The sequence below is a fragment of the Vespa mandarinia genome, chromosome 23, assembly GCF_050613455.1.
Source record: "Vespa mandarinia isolate Hongniang chromosome 23, ASM5061345v1, whole genome shotgun sequence".
NCBI classification, from domain to species: domain Eukaryota; kingdom Metazoa; phylum Arthropoda; class Insecta; order Hymenoptera; family Vespidae; genus Vespa; species Vespa mandarinia.
This window is the reverse complement of record NC_140832.1, coordinates 2222684-2243032: the sequence shown is the minus strand read 5'-3', so window position 1 is coordinate 2243032 and position 20349 is coordinate 2222684. Positions and strand designations below refer to the sequence as shown.

Here is a 20349-nt window from a genome sequence, read left to right as displayed (position 1 = left end):
TTAATAAAGAGGCACGACTTCCGGATGTTGATGTTGAAAAGTAGGGCACAAGTCGTGGCGTGTGGCAGAGGCCTTCGGCCATCACCGATCGCCGACCTGGTCTCAGGATTATGCTTCCAATTGGCTTTCTAATTGGGAAGCGCGATAGTTGGATCCGGTTCTATGGGATCTCTAACATTTCTCATCTTTCTTTTTCTTTATCCTTTCTCTAATTACATTTTATATATATTTTTTTTTATCTTTATATCCTCAATACACAATAAATGAATTATCTTTAAACGTTTTGTGTATATATATATATATATATATATATATATATATATATATGTTTGTTTTTTTTTACATTTTACTTTATTTTCTCATAGTCGAATATTAATATTTTCTAAATATGAATTATTATTTATATGACTTATTGTATTATAACTATACTACATATAGTATTAGTATAACTAATTGTAGTTGAAATCCATAGAATTATAAAGTTACAATAATAACTTCAAGTTACTTAAGTTAAGAATAATAATGAATTATAGTTACAATATTATAATCATGGTTACAATACAATTATCAATTGATAATATTTACACTATAATATAATTATTGTATCACATAGATCATTATATTATACCGTTGTAATAATGTATAATAATTTAGTACAGTTTTTAGAAAATTATATACATTTTTATAGATACAACTGCAACAACAATAAAATTATATTATATAGAATAAATTTATCAACGTATACATATGCATACATCTATATGTATATAAATATAAATTTTTTATTAGATTCCAAATTAGGATAAAACCTTGCGTTCAAAGTGTCCTCGTATGAGAAATGTGTTAGAGTAGCGCGAGCTAGCTCAAGAATGAGCGAATGTGATTGGTGAGAAAGAAAGAGAAAAAGAGAGAGAGGGAGAGAGAGAGACAGAGAGAGAGAGAGAGAGAGAGAGAGAGAGAAAGAGAAGAGATGAAAGAGGAAGGGAAGAGAAGTCAGAGAGGAAGCCGCGAACGTGTGCGTCTACAGGAAAGAGCTATGTACGTATGTACCTACGTACTACAGGGTGCCACCTGCCCGATACTTCTCGAGGAAACGGTCAAAGACCCGATGGAGTGGCGTGGCGCGAAGCGCCACCTTCTTCCTCTTTAAAGGTCCCTACACAACGGGACCCTTCTTCTCTCTTTCTTTCTCTCTCTCTCTCTCTCTCTAAAAACTTTTTACTGATGGAATATATATAGAAAAGATTTTTTTTCCTTTACTTTCTTTCTTTCTTTTTTACATTAAAATATCCGTCACAAAATTATCAAAGTGATTGGAATTAAAGGAAAAATTTCAGATCGTACGTACACTATAATTTAAAAAGAAATATACGCAGAGTCAATTAACGAAATTAATTTTTCTCTTATGTCCTTTTATTTTGTGATATTGAAAAAAAATCTATTCTTGTTCTTCTTCCGTTTTTTTTTCTTTTTTTTTTTTCCCTCCCCAGTCCTAAATATATGTATATCGTCATTGGAAGAATGAATGAATATTTGAAGTCGATGACCCTTATATCACTCTCATCAGTGCATATTCCACAGAAGCAAATACGTAAGAAGCAGCAGGTAGTTTAGTTTCTGGAACGAGAACCGATAATAACAAACGGCTATTCGTTCGACGAGTTCTCAAGTTGACGTATGGCACGGGATTAGCCTGTCGATGGAAAGCTACACCTACAAGGTGAAAGCCGGCCTCCGCCATACCAACGAACGAACATACCAACGAACGAATCGTTTTAATGCGTTATCTTTCTGTATAAAAAAAAAAAAAATATATATATATATATATAAAAAAAAAAATAAGCAAAAAATAATAAAAACAAAAAAAAAAGAAAACAAAAAAGCCACTTACATTTTATGAATCGTATAAATATCGTGTGAAATAAAAGTTACGTTACGCATTCTCAAATATCACAATGAATTAGTTTTTTTCCTTCCTATAATGTTTTTTCATTTAAGAGAAAAAACTAGATTTCCAATCGATAATCGCACATTTCTATATAATTATCTTTTAAAAGTAAACGTAATAAATATATGAAAGCCGTATATTATGTATTATAATGAATATTATATTAAGATAATTCTATTCTATCTAATACTTTTTCATATAGGGAATAATTAAATAGAATAATTTTGTAATTAAGTAATTACCACTTATTTATTTAGTATATGCATTTCGTTCATGAAGTCGACACATGTACAGACGTATATATGTGCATGTGTGTATAATAAATATTAACTAATAATTATAATTAATTATATATTAAAAAAAAAAAAAAAAAATATATATATATATAGAGAGAGAGAGAGAGAGATCTTCATATAGGGAAAATTATATAGAATAATTTTTAATTAAATAATCCCAGCTACGTACTTATTATATATATTAGTATCAAGATGTGCGTTTTGTTCACGAAGTCGAACACATATACACGTACACATCCACATATATATATATATACACATATGTATTTATATATGTAGCTATATATACACAACGAGAGAGAAAGAGAGAAAGAGAGAGAGAGCAGAGCACCGCGTGCTGTTTGACGCGCGCGTGATCCCGGATGCAAGCAGAAGAGAGACTCGGATTCGTCGAGGATGCGTTGCGTTAACCCACGCGTGACCTCTATTCCATCGACCACCCTCTAACGATACAATAACAAAGATGATTAAACGTAGATACGAATAAAAGGTTTGATCAGAAAATTCCTAAGTAAACGATTATATATATTTACCTTAATATATATATATATATATATATACACTCAAGCAAATGATCTAAAGTAAGATAAAATACATTTATCACCCATCCTAAAAAGAATAAAATTTGAAAAACGTTAAGAGGGCTTAACCCGAACCCAAACCCATTATATTATAAACCTTTTGACATCTGACGTCATTGAATTCGAAATGTAAACCATATAGAGAAAGGTAGACCGATGTAATTCACAGGAATAAATCGATCGAGATCGTGATCGCCACTAAACGATATACGACAGTACCTTTTGGTAGCTGACGTCATTTTATCTTGATCGCATACATACATATATATATGTGCAGAGTGCTTTTGTAATAGTTCGAAAAAATTTTTATCTTAATGCTGTAAGGATCACTATCGATCACGAATGTGTGTATATTTATACATATATATATATATATATATATATATGTGTGTGTGTGTGTGTGTGTGTGTATACATAGGTTCGCATAGAGATTGGAATGCAGACATTTTCAAACACTATATTTCTATCTTTCTCTATTCATTAAGTATTTCTTCTTATAATAATTCTCGACAGATGATTATTTTTTTTTTCTATTTTTTTGAAAGATTTTAGAATACGGAAGTAAAAAATTCATGCATGCATAAATGAAAAATAAAACGAAGAATATAAGATTAATGAAAATTGACGTTCGATCGTGTATCGATCACAAACGATCGAAATAATCCTACTTGTTATGTTTATATTCATAAAGGTTTTGTGGTCCTCGGGAATTTGAAAGTGTAGCTAGGAACTCTTCGAAGGCCGACTTCTTTCTACCCATTGTGGAACAACCTACGCACTTCTGAACAAGTTCTCTCATTCAGTTTTACCAGTGGCAGTGACTTATTGTTATTCAAATACTACTACGATATCAGAATCGAAACGATTAAAACTCTCGCGACTGATAGATAGATGGATAGATAGATAGACGGATGGATAGATAGATAAATAGATAGATAGATAGATATATAATTACATATGTACATACACACATAGGATAACCCACAAGTCAATTGACAAAAATGCATTATTATTGTAAACAGGTTTAATTTAGAAGCATTAAGATAAACAGATAATATTTTAACATTTTTTTTTCAATAAAAGCCCTTTTTCGTTTATTTCTATATGTGAAAGTACTGTTTCTTTATAAATTAGTATGAACAATTAAGTTGGTAGATGTTCAATTTTTGGAAAAGAAAAAAAGAAAAAAAAAAAGACAAAGGAAGAAGTTTGAATCTAAATTTCTACTTGATAACCAAACAAAAAAAAAAAAAAAAACAAGAAAGCATTAAATCAGAATAAATTTTAAAAACTTATAATATTTAATGATATATTTGGAAGATTAAGACTTTGTAAATTTTTTACTTTCAAGTGTTTTGTTATCTAAAAGTGTGAAGGAGACCAAAATATTAGGACAAGTGGAGAAGACAAATAAAAGTAAGGACAATAATATAAAGCACAATTAAATAATTAGACACAAATAAAAAAACAGAGATCTATGAGAATGAAAACATTAAATATTTGTATCAGAAAATGGTATTTTCATATATCCTTTTTCCTGCCAATTCTTTGTTTAATAGATCTTATTTCTGCATTAAAAACATAGGACACTTTCAGCATCTAATAAAAGTTAGTTATATATTATTGGATTCTTTTTTGTATTAAATTTTATCCGTATGGCCATAACATTTGTAAATTAAACCTGTTTATAATAAAAATGTACTTTTATCAATTGACTTATGAATCACTTTGTATATACCTATCGAATGTGTGACTCAATAAATTAAAGAAGAAAAAATCAAATCAATTCATTAACCTACAAATACATTCAGTGAAATATTCAATCTGATAAATGTAGATTTACGTAATTTTTGATTATAAAAATAAAATGGTACGGATAGAGACATAAAACTTTGAATAGATTAATGAATCCGGATGTATGTTTTTTTTTAACTTCCTATAACATAATTATTTTTGTGTCTAAATAAATTTATACATGTAGTGTGAAACTTATGGTACAGAAAAATTATAGTCATATGATACATATATATGTATATATTATACTAATATATAGCACATATACTATAATACTACAATATACTCTCTGTACTATAATACACTGATACTATACTATAATACTACTATAATACACTATATATTTTATATTAGTAAATAATATAATATAATATCATTTAATTTATATATTAGAATCATTGTACCATATTAATTATAATATGGTACAATAATTCTAATATACATATATATATATATAATATAGTTTATATTTTTAATCTTATACAGTTACATGACTGTGTATATAGTATAATATATATATAGTACAATTATTATATTATATTAAATACATTAGCATAACTATTCTATATTAAATATAGCTTATTAAATATTAATTCATAAACATTATAATTAAAACATTAATCGTTAGATATGAATTAACAATTCATTCTATTATAATTAAGAAAATGAAATCTATATATAGATTTATATATAGAAGAAATAAACAAAATCGTTCGTAACTATCGAAGTTAGTATCGTTTTAACGGAGCTCTGTATACAGTAGTGGGCGTTCATGACTCAAGAAGATCGAGATTAGTCGGAAATATTGCTGACCAACGTAATCTCGACAAATAGAGCTATCTTCGGTGTATCTCTGTTGCTCTCGGCAACGTTAGAAAAGAGAAGTTATGATCATAAACTTTCAAGTTAATCATCGATAATTACTATTCAATTATATATTCACACTTTTTTATTATTTCTTTTTTAAATGCTTACGTACATCCTACGTTTCGCGTTAATGCGATCCGAAGTATCCAACACCTTCTATCATAGTTTTCAAGGATCAACAGATCTAAGAAACAGAAACATTTCGCGACAGATCGCGACAAATACACATTCCCGAGCAGCTTACTGAACCATTCACTTTCCGTGAACGGTGAACGGTAAAAGAAACACACTTATATTAGCTCATCTAATATCAATAATATTAGAAAGATTAGGAAATGGAAAATTAAAAAAAAGAATATATATATATACATACATACATATATAGATATATAATACATTATAAGACAAACATTAATCGCTATAACCTATATCCAATATAACCAATATCGAAAAGATTCCTATATTTTTGTTTCATTAACAAATTAAAATATATTATTCCATAATAATATAAACATTAATTATAAAATAATCGATCATTTTCTAACTCTTTAGCTGTTTAATCTTAAAAAGGAAATATATAATTAATATAAATATTCGAATAATGTCTCACGGCTTATAGGTTAGGAGATTGGAAATATGCGCGTCATCTCTTTTTCCATTTTTTTTTCTTTTATCTAACTTCCAAGCAACGCAAATGTACAGTTGTTGGGAATATAATCGTTTCTAGTTAGAACGAACATAACGGGAAATAAGAGAAAAGAAAAATCAACGAATATTTGGAAATAAATGAAAGAAAACTTACCCCTTCAAAAGAAATAAGTCTCAATATCTTTAATAACTTTTCAATTTTTTCTCTTTTATATATATATATTTTTCTTTTTTAAACACATATTTATATATACATATATATATACATGTATATATATATATATATGTATATATATATATGACAGAGTTAAACACGGAGGACAATGATCTAGAATCGATGTGACGAGACTGCTTGGCGTCGGACCTTATCCCCACCTCTTGTACCTAATTCCCGTCCTAATTGGTTGGATTTCAGAGCAGTGTAACCGGTGGCACGTGCGCGCGGCACGCGCCATTGGAATTGAGATCTATACCGATGCTTCTTCCATAGTTCTGATTTGTCGAAGGAATCGTTACTGTTTCGTGATTCGTTCAATATACCCTTAAGAAAGATTTAGGTCGAGTATTTAAGTCGACATTGTTATTCGATAATTCTAATCGATTGACCCTATTCATCGAGAGATGATATATTTTATAAATGAGATAACGTAGATAATGTTTATTAGATTAAAAAAAAATATGTCATACAAATATTTTTTATTTATTAAGTTCATTCATATATCACGTATCAATATATATACGTATGTATATATGTAAATATATTATATTATATATATATATACATATATATATATATATATGTATGTATTAAAGACAAATTATAAATGATATATAAATCATCATATATAAAATACGAACAGTTAAAACGAAATGGTATACGATTAAAAACGATCGAGTGGTAGATTATGACTCTCGTGCCAGATTCAGGTTTGTGACACGGATCTCGTCTCCGTTTGGGCTTACTCATATATATGTATATATGTATATATGTATATATGCGTATGTGAGAGGGAGGGGCAGGGCAAATAGGATACATTCTTACATTTAAAGTTGCCCGCGTCCTTTCAAATCTCCTTACGTATCGTATCGTATAGTATCGTATAATATCACGACATTTGTCGCAATATATATTATTATTCTTATTTTTTGAAATTATTCAAAAAAATAAAATGAGTTTCTACGTGGTAACAAGATCTATTGTATCTACGTACATATATGCGTATATGCGTGTGTATCGAAGAGATACCAGAATGCAACAATATATATACATATACACACACATATATACATTTTGCTTGTGTTTGTGCTTGAACGTAAAAAGCATATAATGTAAAATAGAAAATAAATAAGAAACTATAATATAATAAAAGATTTTGGCTCACCTTTGGCTCGCAATTAATGTCATTGGTTATCGAAGTGAAATCTTTCCTCGCACCCGGAAGCATTTCCTCGTTTAAGTTTGAGGATGTAACGTCGTAGAATCTAGAAGAACGAGGGCTTTCTCCCTCCGCATTGAGAGAACGTATAGTCCCCGAAGAAAGGGATTCCGTTAAAGAGAACTCCAGTTGTTTGAACGACTCATTCTCGTTCGAGTCGTCGCGAAGAGAGGTGGTGGTGGTGGTGTTGGTGGTGGTAGTGGTGGTGGTGGTGGTGGTGGAGGTGATGGTGGAGGTGGTCACGATGATGGTAGTGGTGGTGATGGTGGTGGTGGTTGTTCGGTTTCCCTTCTTACCGACATCAACGGTTCTCTTACGTCCCTTCCCCATTCGTTCATCGAGTTCAGACTCTGTCGTATTCTCCCCACCTGACTCTTCCATGGTCAAAACGGAGGACCGAACGAGGCTCGCACTAAGAAACGGCCGCAAGCTCTCCTCGAGTTTCCTTCGATCGAGCCGAATACGTGAACGAGCCTCGCCCATCTCCTCCTCCTTCGATACCTCTCCGACGTCATTCGTCGCATTCGCGATCGTACCAACGGAGACAGAGAGACAGAGACGAAAAGATAGATATATATATATATAATGAGTGAGAGAGAGAGAGAGAGAGAAAGAGAATGAATGAGAGAGAGAGAGAAAGAGAGAAAAAAAAGAAAAAGGAGATGTAAGACGCGACGCGACGTGACCCGCGTGTAACACGTAGACCGTGTCTTGATTCCAACTACATGATCAATCCGAGTTCGAGACGCGATTCACTCCCGTTTACCGCGGGAACGACTGACGCCCTCCCTACTGTCCTCCTCCTATTCCTTCTCCTCCTCCTCCTCCTCCTTCTCCTCCTCCTCCTCTTCTTCTTCCTCTTCTTCCCCTCCTTTCCTTCCAATATTCTCTAAGCACCGTCAACCCGCTGCGCATCTCCTACGCAGCACATACTTCGAGGAAGAGAGAGAGAGAGAGAGAGGGAGAATCTTTTCTTCCTTTTCTAATATAATAAATAATTTCTTAATCCAAGTGAAAGAATAACATTCGTCTTAAATCTTTAAATGGGTTAATACAGAGAGATCTTATTCTTTCTTTTTTGTTTTTTTTCTTCTTAATTATTCTATTTACGTAATTAAATTTTTCTCGTTTAATCTCGTTTTCTTTATTTCTATTTTAAAGAATTTCACTGTTAATTAATATCCTTCGTTCGTTTCTTTTTATAGCGCCCGCGCTTTTCGATCTGTCGCGGTTATTTGCGCACTCTAGCGGCAAATGTTATAATTACGAACGGCCTTTAAAAATCGATCTACGTTCTCATTATATATTCGTATGTATACTTATATGGAAGTTTGTTGATACTTTTGGAAAATAATAGGTTAATGAATAAATAAAATTTTATTATATTTTTAATGTACTCATATATATGTGTGTGTATATTATATATTTATATATCTTCCGTTATTAATTTATAATGTTTAATAATATTTAATTTGTTGGTAATTTAAATTATATCAAATTAAAATATTAAAACATTCAATAACCTAAAATTTATTAAAAATTTAATAAGATAATTTTTAATAATAAACGTAATAAAATTTATAAATGACATAACAAAATTTATAATTTGGAAAATTAACAAATATATTAATATTAAAGAATTTCATTAAAATAATTTATACAAAACTGAATACATTTAATTTTATGACACGGACTGCAGTGAATCGATATTTTATTCAAATTCTAAACTGTGTTTAAGCAATATTAGATTTATTATTATTAATAATAATCCACGTTTTATAATAACATATTATAACATTAACACGGTACAAACAAAAAAAAGAATAAAATATTATAACAACATTATATGCATTACGATATAAAATCTAATGTAAAAATTAAAAAAAAAATGCAAATTAATAAATAATGTTTCTCCATAACCATAAAACCTGATGATTTACAAAGAAAATTCAAACAAATTTTTTTAATATCTGATGAAAACATAACCCTTGGAAGACAAATCACCTTATGTTAATTTAAAAATTAAGTATTAAATATGATTCTTTAAAAATTTTTATCATTTATGAAGGAAAATCAAACGGAGGGTGGCACCCAGCCACCAAATGCACGTTCAAGCTCTTTTGCTACAGCAATACATAGATGATCATTATATGGAGCTGCAATAACCTAAAAAAAAAATATATATATATATAGCTAATTTGTTAAGTAAATTTATCTAAATTTATTACAAATGTTAACATTTCTTTTTTTCTTTTTTTAAATATAATTTTTACATACCTGTATACCTACAGGCAATCCGTCATAGTCTAATCCAAGAGGAACCTGACATACAGGAAATTTAAGCACATTGAATAGACACCAATAACCAAAATTATATGGTCTAAGAAATGAAGAGTAATGATAAACAGCAGGAGATGGAGCGGAAGGATAAAACAAGACTCCATTTTCATGTAAAATATCCTATAAACAAAAAAAAAACAGAATACATGTTACAATTATAAAAGTCGATATAATAATTCTAGATAATAGAAATGATATTACGTACCAATAAATATTTCTTCATATTAATGGTAACACTTCTAGCCCATTCAGGATCTTCTTTTGGTAACAAATCTTCGTCTATTAATTTTAATAACGCGGCAAATGTTATCTCGGACGTTCCCGAAACAAATTTCCGTATTTCAGATACTGCATTTGCACGAGACTGGAAAAAATCAATTTTATAAATTATACAATATAAAATAAGGTTGAATTTTTTCATGAGTTATATCATTACCGTTCTATTTGTTATATCAGCTTTAAAATCTGTATCTTCTTGAGTCATCCAATATCTCCATAATCTAAAACTATATTCTGATCCAGGTATCTTGATCTATGTAATAATAAAAAATATTTATACTCATATAGTTTTTAATAAAAACAAGTGTATTGTTCTTTTAGAGAATAATTTAATAAGGGGAACAAAAAAAGAAAGAAAAAGAAAAAAGGAAGAAAAAAGAAAAAGAAAAAATAAAGACCTTGGTTACAGATTTAGCTATTTCTTCAAAATGATCCACTGCCTTTCTTAATGTAGCACGCATTGCATAATTCACTTTACTTGCTCTAATGTCACCAGATTCTGATTGATAAAATATCTTCAAATTTTTTAAGTTGACTGGCTCATCTAATTTTAATTTACATGCTTTATCCCCAACCAAAACTTTTAAAAACGGTGCCAAGTCTTCAGCCTTTTTACAGATTGGACCTGCCTCTGCCATAGAGTCTGAATAATATCTGTCTCTTAATCCAATACCTTTTAAGGATGTCATTCCTACCAATTAAGAATAACAATTTTATATTATATATTATATTTTGTAATAATTTAATAATTTGAATATAAAAAGTTATGTTTAGCGTCATTAAAATATAGATTGTATTTGTAAATTTTTACCTTCGCTAGGTTTCATTCCAAAAACTCCATTATAAAATGCTGGCATTCTAGTAGATCCACCGATATCACTTCCAATAGAAAATGCAGAACCACATGCAGCGATAATAGCACCTTCACCACCACTACTTCCACCAACAGTTCTTGTTATATTGTAAGGATTACATGTCTGACCATAGAGGTTATTTCTCGATTCAACCCACAAATTAAGTTCAGGAATGTTCGTTTTTGCAATAAGTATTCCACCAGCTTTTTTCAAATGAGCAACTACTGTTGCATCAGACATTGAACGGTGCTGTCGACGACTTATCATACCCATAGTATGATGTAAATCTATAAATATAAAATATAAATGATAAAAAGTAATACAATAACACAATAAATACTCTACTTATATAGGTATCATATAGAATTATTATCTTATCAGAATGTAAGATCCAAAAACCATTATGAATAATCAAGTACAATCATTACAAATATTATAAAGGTATGAATATTCATTAATTGGTAGATTGTACAAATGAATGACTTATAAATTATATTAAATTATATTTTTAATATACTTACTTTCTACTTCATTGCTCTCTTTAGTTGTAAATGGAACTCCTAAAAATGGTCTTGTTTCTTTTAATAATAAACTATTCTCATAATTCTTTAATTCAAGATCAATTGCTCTTGCTTCCTTTAGTGCATCTGCATATCTTTCTTCTACAATCGCATTGATCAATGTATTAACTTCTTTGCATCTTTCGATAAAACTTTCTACAACTTTTTCAGCCTTAACTTGCTTTGTTCTAAATGAAAATAGAAACCAAATAATAGAAAACATATATAAATTAATTGAAATAGGAACTATATATATATATATATATTGGAGCTGTTAATAAATAACATTTTGAATATGAAATAAAATAAAAAAAAAAAAAAAAAAAATAAAAAAAATAAAAAAAAAAAAGAAAAAAAAAGTGAAAGAAAATTTTTACCGTATCTTCTCTGCTAACGCTGTGGCACTCTCCAACAACAAAGGATTTTTCACGGCAGATACTTTCTTTGCTTTTTGATCATAATATAAACCAAATATAAAATCTATCACATAATCAAATATACAATGTAATTGAATAACAATGCATTTTAAAATTTCCAAAAATAATTTTTTCCCTTTTTCAAATAACGTATTCTCTGTATTTTTCTGCAAAAGAAGAAGAAAAAATAACACAAATAAATATATTATATACGTTATTAAAATCATATTAATTCATATAGATATATCTTGTAAATATTAACTTGTTGCACGTATTTTATTAATACAAGTCAAAAATTATTATATTATTTTAAATACCTTTTTTATTGAAGTACACATGATGATCGTTCTAATAAACGTTAGTTGAACAGAATTATTCGATAATATTAAAAATAATATTAATAATATTCAATGACAATATTTGAAATCTTAAATTACGTAGTGTCATATATCTTCTTATAGCTGTATATCTTTCTCATGTCATATGCATGACAATGTTTAATTATAATTTATCGATGAATAAGCAAAACGAAGGATAAATTAATGAAAATAAATTAAATGTAATATTGGTTATTATTCAAATGCTAAGATACTTGTTATTGCGAACGAACTAGAAACAGATGATAACTGACTTTAATTAAATTTTTTGTTCTTCCTTCTGAAAAACTACTTAACAGAATAACTATTTATATTATAATATTGTATGTGTTGTACATATACGCAATAATCTAAGTTTCACTAATGTGCCGATAGACGTTACAAATCCTTAAGATCGTATATATATATATAGATCGTATATATATATATATATATATGTGTATATAAAGAAATACAAATTAACTTTTGTTAATGTTCAACTTTACAATGTTACACAGAGACAATTGAAAGGCATAGCAATCACTTTAAAGCAACACTTTGAAAAAATAATCACATAGGATATAATCGATCATTAATAATTAATTTGTATTTAAGAGTCTAAAAATAAATTAAAAAAAAAAAAAGAAAAAAAAAAAAAGAAGATTCATTCAATTTTAACCAATAGAAATTCATATCGCTTTACAACGCATTCTTTTATATATATATGTATATATATTAATCCCGTTATTTCGTAAATATTATCAAAGTAATTCTATTAAAATCTTTTCAAGGTTAAGTAGATTATTTGATATCTTGTATGAAAAGCAATTGTGGACGGTTAATTTCAAGGTTACAAAGAGGTCACAATGATACCTATCAAAAAGATTTTGTTCTATGGAATTTTTACGATATATTCTCGAAATATTGATTAAAACTTTTCTGATATACTCTATATAATTCTATTATAAAGATTCTCGTTATCCGATTGGATATGAAGAAATTTGTCCAAATATATACTGTTCACAATGATCCTATAGACATAGAAATCACATGTAATGTATACTTCTCAAATTGTAACTATCATTGGTTATAATTTTCACTTGTTAAAATAAATCGTAAGACGCGTATCTTATTTATGATGTATCTTTGGTATATAGGTGTGTATTTTACGAACTATAGTAGTAGTGACAAATTAGTTTGGTGAGTAATATTCAATATAGAAAAATTTTTAATATATCTGTCATCTCTTATTATTATACGTATACGTATATATATATATATATATAGAAGTATATATATATATGTATATATATATGTCGTCATATCTCATTTTTTGATTTCGTATCTTTATAAGATTTTTGTGAAATGCTGAATGACGTCTGATATTGTCAATTCTTTATTATCGAATTATAATAAAATTCTCTGTTTATCGTTTATCTTTTAGAAAACTTTTGTGCTTATTAAATTAATACGTATTACCTGTCATTCTAGGATTAAATCAATATAGAAGACATATTATTAACTTGAAAGGTTGCAAACTAACCGTCACAACGGGGATCGAACAGTCAGCCATGTCCGTCTCTCAGATGGAAAGTATCCTTTTTAATAATTATTTATATCATTTCTAACGATTATGTTTGATATTATATAAATGTATAAATAGATAATGATCTTTTATATTTGATATTAATTAATATGTATAATTTGTGATATATGAATTATCTGACATTATCCGAATGTATTTCGATTGATCGTGAATGATTGATTAATAAGAAATATTAAAATAAAAATTCAATTATTTTATATCTTTATTTATAATGTACAAATGGATATCAATATAGTTTTTGATTTAATTTAATAAAAGATTTTTTTTAATACAAAACATTACATATAGGTTATATTATGTCTTAATAATATCGTTTAATATCTGTTATTAATAGTTTATATTATAGATGTTTTGTTTGTTATTATTCTCATATATTTAATATTTTCTATATATAATTGAAAATTTCTTACATATAATATATAGAGAATTTGTTTAACTTAAAGTTCGCTGTAAAGGAATTAGAGAGAAATTCCAAAAAATGCGAGAAAGAAGAGAAAATAGAAAAGGCGAAGGTAAAGAAGGCAATACAGAAGGGAAATATGGAAGGAGCAAGAATACATGCTGAAAATGCAATTAGACAAAAAAATCAAGCATTAAATTATCTACGTATGAGTGCTCGTGTTGATGCCGTTGCCAGTAGGGTGCAAACTGCATTAACAACAAGAAAGGTTACACAATCTATGGCTGGTGTAGTCAAAGCAATGGATGCTGCAATGAAGTCAATGAATTTAGAAAAAATATCAGGTTTAATGGACAAATTTGAAAGTCAATTTGAAGATTTGGATGTTCAAAGTTCATACATGGAAAATGCAATGTCACAAACAACAACAACAAATGTACCACAAAACGATGTTGATGCATTAATGCAACAAGTAGCAGATGAAGCTGGGTATGCTTTGTATTATTATTTATTAGCTAATACATATACAATAGTCATTCTTGTTTATTAGTCTTTTTTTTATTTAATAAATATATATGTATGTATATAAATATATATATATATATATATATATATATATATATATATATATATGTGTGTATGTGTATATTTTAGTCTTGAATTAAACATGGAACTTCCACCTGGACAATTAGGAAGTATTGGATCTTCTATATCTGTAAGTCAGGAACAGGATGAACTTACACAACGGTTGGCACGCTTAAGAGAATAATACCAACTTATTTATGTAATAAAAATGTTATATATTTACAGCTTAAATGAAATAGATACTACTAAAATTGATCTTAGTGCTCTATATTTTAATAGTGTTATACCAAATGTTAGTTACATTGTGAAATACATGTAGATATATAAAATAATACTAATCTAATTTCTAATACACGATTAAATAATACACAGTGTAACTAATAGTTATTATCTATTATAATATAGTTATTTGTATATTATATATGTTTATATATTCATAACATTTTTATTATATAAAATCAATTTTTGCAATATAATTTTAATTAATTTTAGTTCAATTTATATGCTTATACATACAATCAATATACTCTTTGTACTTTAAAAGTCAGGGTATTATTTAATATTTTTTTGATGTGAAACATTTAAAAACTTAATATATTTGTAAAATTATAAAAAACGAAAAATCTAAATATTGTACTATTTTGCAATAATAACGTTTACAACTTAAGATGAACAAGATTTAAATTAGATCACTATGTATTCTTTAAAATTCCGAAAAGCAGGCATAACAAAATTTTTACTATATTTGACAATATCTGTTTTTAATATTGTAATATTGCATTATTAATAGGTATATAGGAATTTAAATAAGATAATATATACTTTTTTATTCTTATTAATTTTTTTTTATATCAATAATCCAAACAATTAACATGCACAGGAGTATTTGTTAAAGCACAACAATAATTATAGAATATTTATATATTACATACACATATGTAAATAAAATTCTATCTCTGTAATGCTGATAAATGTTTGTTCCATAAGTTGCTACTATTTTTTATGAACTTTTTGGTCAATGACATTAATTGCATAAAATTTAAATACAATTAAAAACTACCTTTTCATTTATTACTATGGCATAGAAAGAAAAAAAGAAAAAATGTTTAATATTTCATTATAAAAATGAAGCTAACCTTAAATTCTTGCTTTAGCTTTCTGAAATGATTCATGTATGTACTTTTGTAATTATTTATAAAACATGTAATATATTACTGACTTAAAAAAAAAACAAAATCGTAAAGAAAATTTTAATATAATATTAAGAAAAACCTTATCTTATAATATAATATATTATTTTTAAAGGATCATCAGTAGTACTTAATAATTATGTTATATTATCATAAGGAAATAATTTCCTAATTTCCATCTGAGAATTTTTTTATCCAAAGTGTATCATAAGGCATAGCTTGTTTTAAAGTAATCTTTTTTTCTTGATGTAATTCTAAAAAAGAGAATTTTTTTTAACATTAATTTTTTATTATAAAAATACTTTGTATTAAAAAAAAATAAGAGTTTACCTAAAAGTAGTAAATAACAATATGCCGCATCGGCTTTACTATATTGACCAGGTGAAATAACGTCAATGAATCGAACTAATTCTGTATCATGCCAGAGAACTTCTAAGAGTGCAAGCAAATCCAATTTTGTTAACATACATGACTGCGAGAGTTTAATAGTTTCCTGACTAAAAAGAGAAAATAAATAAGTAAACACATGTTATTTTTAAAAGCTGTAATATTATAATTAGCAGTAACAATTAAATATATATGAACTTAATTATATTGTAATTATACATAATTAATCATATATATATATATATATATATATATATATATATATATATATATATATATATGATCACTATATTTATATTATAAATGAAAATACATTTTATAAATGATATTTCGCATTTATAGTAAATTTTTTAACTTACGACTGATCTATTTTTTTTTCATGGGTTGTCAAGTCAGGACCTGTTCCATTTCGTGCAATATTTAATAGACCAAAGTCTTGTTCAATGCTTTGTAAATCTATTTGTTGTTCGACATTTGAGATAATTAATTCCTGCTGTGAACTTTCCAATTCACGAACACTAGTTTCTTTAATAGATTTTCCATTTGCATCAATGTACTTTATCGCAGATAATTCAGCAAGCAATTCATCAGACTTATTGCTTCTTTCTACCAAACGTAAAATTTCAGCAGCTAGAAATTTACATTATGTTATCATTAGATTAAAATAATTGTTAAATAATAGAATTTGTTTTTTTTTTATACAAGCAATACATTTTTCTAGCAATGGAAATTCCATTTGTGCTTTCTTTCTCATAGATGATATAGCAACGTTTACATTGAAAAGTTTAATTAAGGGACTATTCCATTTGTTTTTGCGAATAGAAAGAAATCTTGCTGGTGCTGCTTGAAAAAGAATTTCTAATGTTGGTATATTCACATTATTTATACTTAATGGCTAAAAAATAACAGTGGATGATTAATGTTTTACATTAATTCTTTTATATAATGTTAATTCATTCTTGTACAAAATCTGAATGAACTTACAACAGTTTCGGCATTGATATTACTTATCCACTTTCTTATTACTTTATGATTGAGTTTTGTATTTTTATCAGCTAATTTTCTCTTTCTTTTTGATTTTATTTTTATCTGTTGTGGATCTTCATGCGTTGATTCCAAGTTTTGTAATGGTTCTATAGAAAAGTCTGAGGTAGGAATAGGAACAGGAACTACTTCAGTTTCTGGTATTGTTGCAATATCAGCTTTATTTGGAACTGTTATATCTTCGAATCTTAACTTAAATAATAATTCTCGAATTATTCCTAATTGTTACTAATAATAATTTACTTGTGTGATAAAATACATACGCGTCTTCTTTTGGTTGGTGTTTCTATATGTGTTATTTCAGAAGGTTGTCTTTTACGAGGTGTTAAATAAGTACTTCCTTCTGGCATAAATTCTTCCACAGTTACATCTGGTAATGTTACCTTTTTAAATGCTGTATGATGTTCCTCATCTGAAACATAAACATATTATATCAAATGTACAATGAGTGTTATTACTATTACTATTATTATTATTATTATTATTATTATTATTAATTTTGTAATGATATAAAGTTAATTTAGCTTCTTACCTCTTAAGGTTAAATCATCACGTACAAGAGATATTACCATTTCCTTTTCAGCTCTATCAAATGGTATATAAAATTCTTCTGAATCTCTTAATGTATTTGCATTGTAAAGAGATATATCATTTGTAATGTGCATTCTTTCAAACATTTCTCTGTATAATAAAAAAGGAAAATAATCTAATAATAATTATAATGAATATAAAAGCACAATGATTTTCCATTTTTTATAACAAAGAAATAAATTGCATAATTACGATTGATAGTAAAAATGATATTAATTTGATTTCTTTGAATACATGAAAATTTTGTACATTTTAAGATTACTTTGAATGAAGGAAAAAAAAAAAAAAAAGAAATAGAAATACTAACGCTGAGAAATCTGCATCAGGTTGACTTAAAAAACGAATTTTTTCTTCTGTTAAAGCACCAAACTCTAAACAATCAGCATCATGCATCTATATACATATATATATATGTAATTATTCATTAGATTTTCAAACATTATGTTATATTAATAATGAAATGTAAATATAATATATCACATGTAAAAAAATATCCTCATTATATATAATAATGTTTGTCCATAATAAGTGTATGTGTGTGTGTGTGTCTGTGTGTGTGTATGTATATTTAGATACAAAATATGAAAATGACATTTTGTTTAATCTTTTATATATTTACCATATTTCTTATATTTCATATGTCATATATTTACCATATTTCTAAGTTTGGTGTTAACATTGGGTTCATAAGCTAATAATTTAAAAGCATCATGCAATTGATCACTACTTGCTGAAGGTACATTCAAAGAATCAATATATTTTTCATTTTCTTCTTCATCCCTGTTTAAAAATAATTATAATTTTCGACAGAAATCATCTTTCAAAAAAAAAAAAAAAAATCCAGTTATATACCTCTTGTCAGTCTTGGTAATCTTGTCAAACATATTTTCAAGTTCAATAAGATCTTCTAGAATAATAAAGATTATAATATTATAAAATATATTGTAGAATAATATATATATATATATATATATATATTTTATTTTATCAGTATGATATATCTTATATATACATGTATATAGATATAAAATAATTTGATTTCTATGGAATATAAAAAACTTAATATTAACTTACTTTCTAAATAACACGTTTGACACAAAAGTATTTTTGTAACACCGTACATTAATTGAGATGATAAGTAAAGACTAACTCTATCGGTTGATTCATTATTTCTCATTTCAATCATATCTTTCATATCATTACTTTATTAGAATAAACAAATTCTTTATTAATGCGTATTAATTCAAAAAAAAAAAAAAAAAAGAAAAATAAATAGAAAATGAAAATATCATTAATTATACTGACCACATTTGACAAACATCAATTTCATTTATAGTTAATGATCTAAACTTTCGTTGAAATTTTTTAATACTGAAGGTAGCAGCTAACCAACATTTTGCGAATTTTCCTTTTTTCTTTCCAGCAAAAAGTTCAAATGGACCGAACATCTAGTGCAAATAGAAAAAAAGAAAAAAAGAAAAAAAAAAACGAAAGAAAACAAATAATGAATTAAGTTTATTTTATCTACTTCTTCAAAATATTTAAAGTACTTGTAAAAAAGAAATGAAAATATTTATAAAGTAAAATATGTAAATTTCTTTTTTTTTTTTTTTTAAATATAAATATTGTGAAATATTATTCATTTAACATTTTTCAAATAAAAGTTATAATTCTTTTTTGTATTTTCTTAAATTAAAAAAGTATATTGTATTATAATGACTTCTTCTTCTTCTTTTTCTTCTTCTTATTATTATTTTTAAAATATAATTTTTGTGTTTTATATAATTTTAATGATTTTTTTCTTTTCTTCTTACTATTAAAATCGTAATTAAATATTAAAATTGTAACCGTTCGATCACTTTATAATCGTAAATCGATGCATATCGATCGATAATCGAAATGTTCGTCGGCTATTGATTGGTTGAAAAGATTTAACCTATTTGTATCATTGAAAGATTTGAAAAATATGCTCATATTAATAATTTATCATTTTAAACGTAAAAACTTATAAATTAATACTTTCGATAATTATTCAATTATTAAAACAATTATTTAAAGTACACTTTGTAGAATAAAGTAATATTTAAATGATAATATATTCCCTTAAACATTACAAAGCTCGTAACGCGCGGGAAACTTATAATAATTTTAATTCAAAATTTCAATAGTTA

General features: G+C 26.7%; 4 protein-coding genes across 7 annotated transcripts in view; 1 reads left to right on the top strand and 3 right to left on the bottom strand.

Annotated features, from left to right (window-relative positions):
• Regnase-1 (zinc finger CCCH-type containing protein regnase 1) overlaps nucleotides 1-8350 on the bottom strand; it is a 28275-nt gene extending 19925 nt beyond the window's left edge. For all 3 annotated transcript variants that reach the window (XM_035872714.2, XM_085663647.1, XM_085663646.1), the window contains exon 1: nucleotides 7517-8350. In XM_035872714.2, coding sequence (XP_035728607.1) covers nucleotides 7517-8053 — 537 coding nt within the window. In that variant the 5' untranslated portion in view covers nucleotides 8054-8350. The remainder of the gene's footprint in view (nucleotides 1-7516) is intronic.
• Nucleotides 8351-9302: 952 nt separating this feature from the next.
• On the bottom strand, nucleotides 9303-12897 carry LOC118444364 (fatty-acid amide hydrolase 2). The gene is made up of 9 exons (XM_035872554.2): nucleotides 12337-12897; nucleotides 11981-12186; nucleotides 11565-11791; nucleotides 11001-11330; nucleotides 10588-10880; nucleotides 10347-10442; nucleotides 10116-10274; nucleotides 9848-10030; nucleotides 9303-9736 (listed from the first exon to the last, which is right to left on the bottom strand). The coding sequence occupies exons 1-9, from the start codon at nucleotides 12355-12357 to the stop codon at nucleotides 9644-9646; spliced, it is 1608 nt and encodes a 535-aa protein (XP_035728447.1). The 5' UTR covers nucleotides 12358-12897; the 3' UTR covers nucleotides 9303-9643.
• Nucleotides 12898-13432: 535 nt separating this feature from the next.
• On the top strand, nucleotides 13433-15724 carry Chmp1 (charged multivesicular body protein 1). Of its 2 annotated transcripts, XM_035872556.2 has the most exons (4): nucleotides 13433-13575; nucleotides 13867-13968; nucleotides 14405-14870; nucleotides 15036-15724. In XM_035872556.2, the coding sequence occupies exons 2-4, from the start codon at nucleotides 13947-13949 to the stop codon at nucleotides 15148-15150; spliced, it is 603 nt and encodes a 200-aa protein (XP_035728449.1). In that variant the 5' UTR covers nucleotides 13433-13575; nucleotides 13867-13946; the 3' UTR covers nucleotides 15151-15724. The 2 variants fall into 2 exon arrangements, with proteins under 2 accessions (XP_035728449.1, XP_085519775.1); XM_085663649.1 differs by lacking the exon at nucleotides 13433-13575 and having other exon boundaries at nucleotides 13713-13968.
• Nucleotides 15725-16279: 555 nt separating this feature from the next.
• Nucleotides 16280-19626, bottom strand: LOC118444365 (uncharacterized). The gene is made up of 12 exons (XM_085663740.1): nucleotides 19484-19626; nucleotides 19253-19380; nucleotides 19031-19085; nucleotides 18832-18958; nucleotides 18486-18571; nucleotides 18120-18268; nucleotides 17851-17999; nucleotides 17528-17779; nucleotides 17255-17438; nucleotides 16903-17173; nucleotides 16487-16653; nucleotides 16280-16410 (listed from the first exon to the last, which is right to left on the bottom strand). Exons 1-12 carry the CDS (start codon nucleotides 19624-19626, stop codon nucleotides 16325-16327), a joined length of 1797 nt encoding a protein of 598 aa, XP_085519866.1. The 3' UTR covers nucleotides 16280-16324.
• Between the last annotated feature and the right edge of the window lie 723 nt (nucleotides 19627-20349).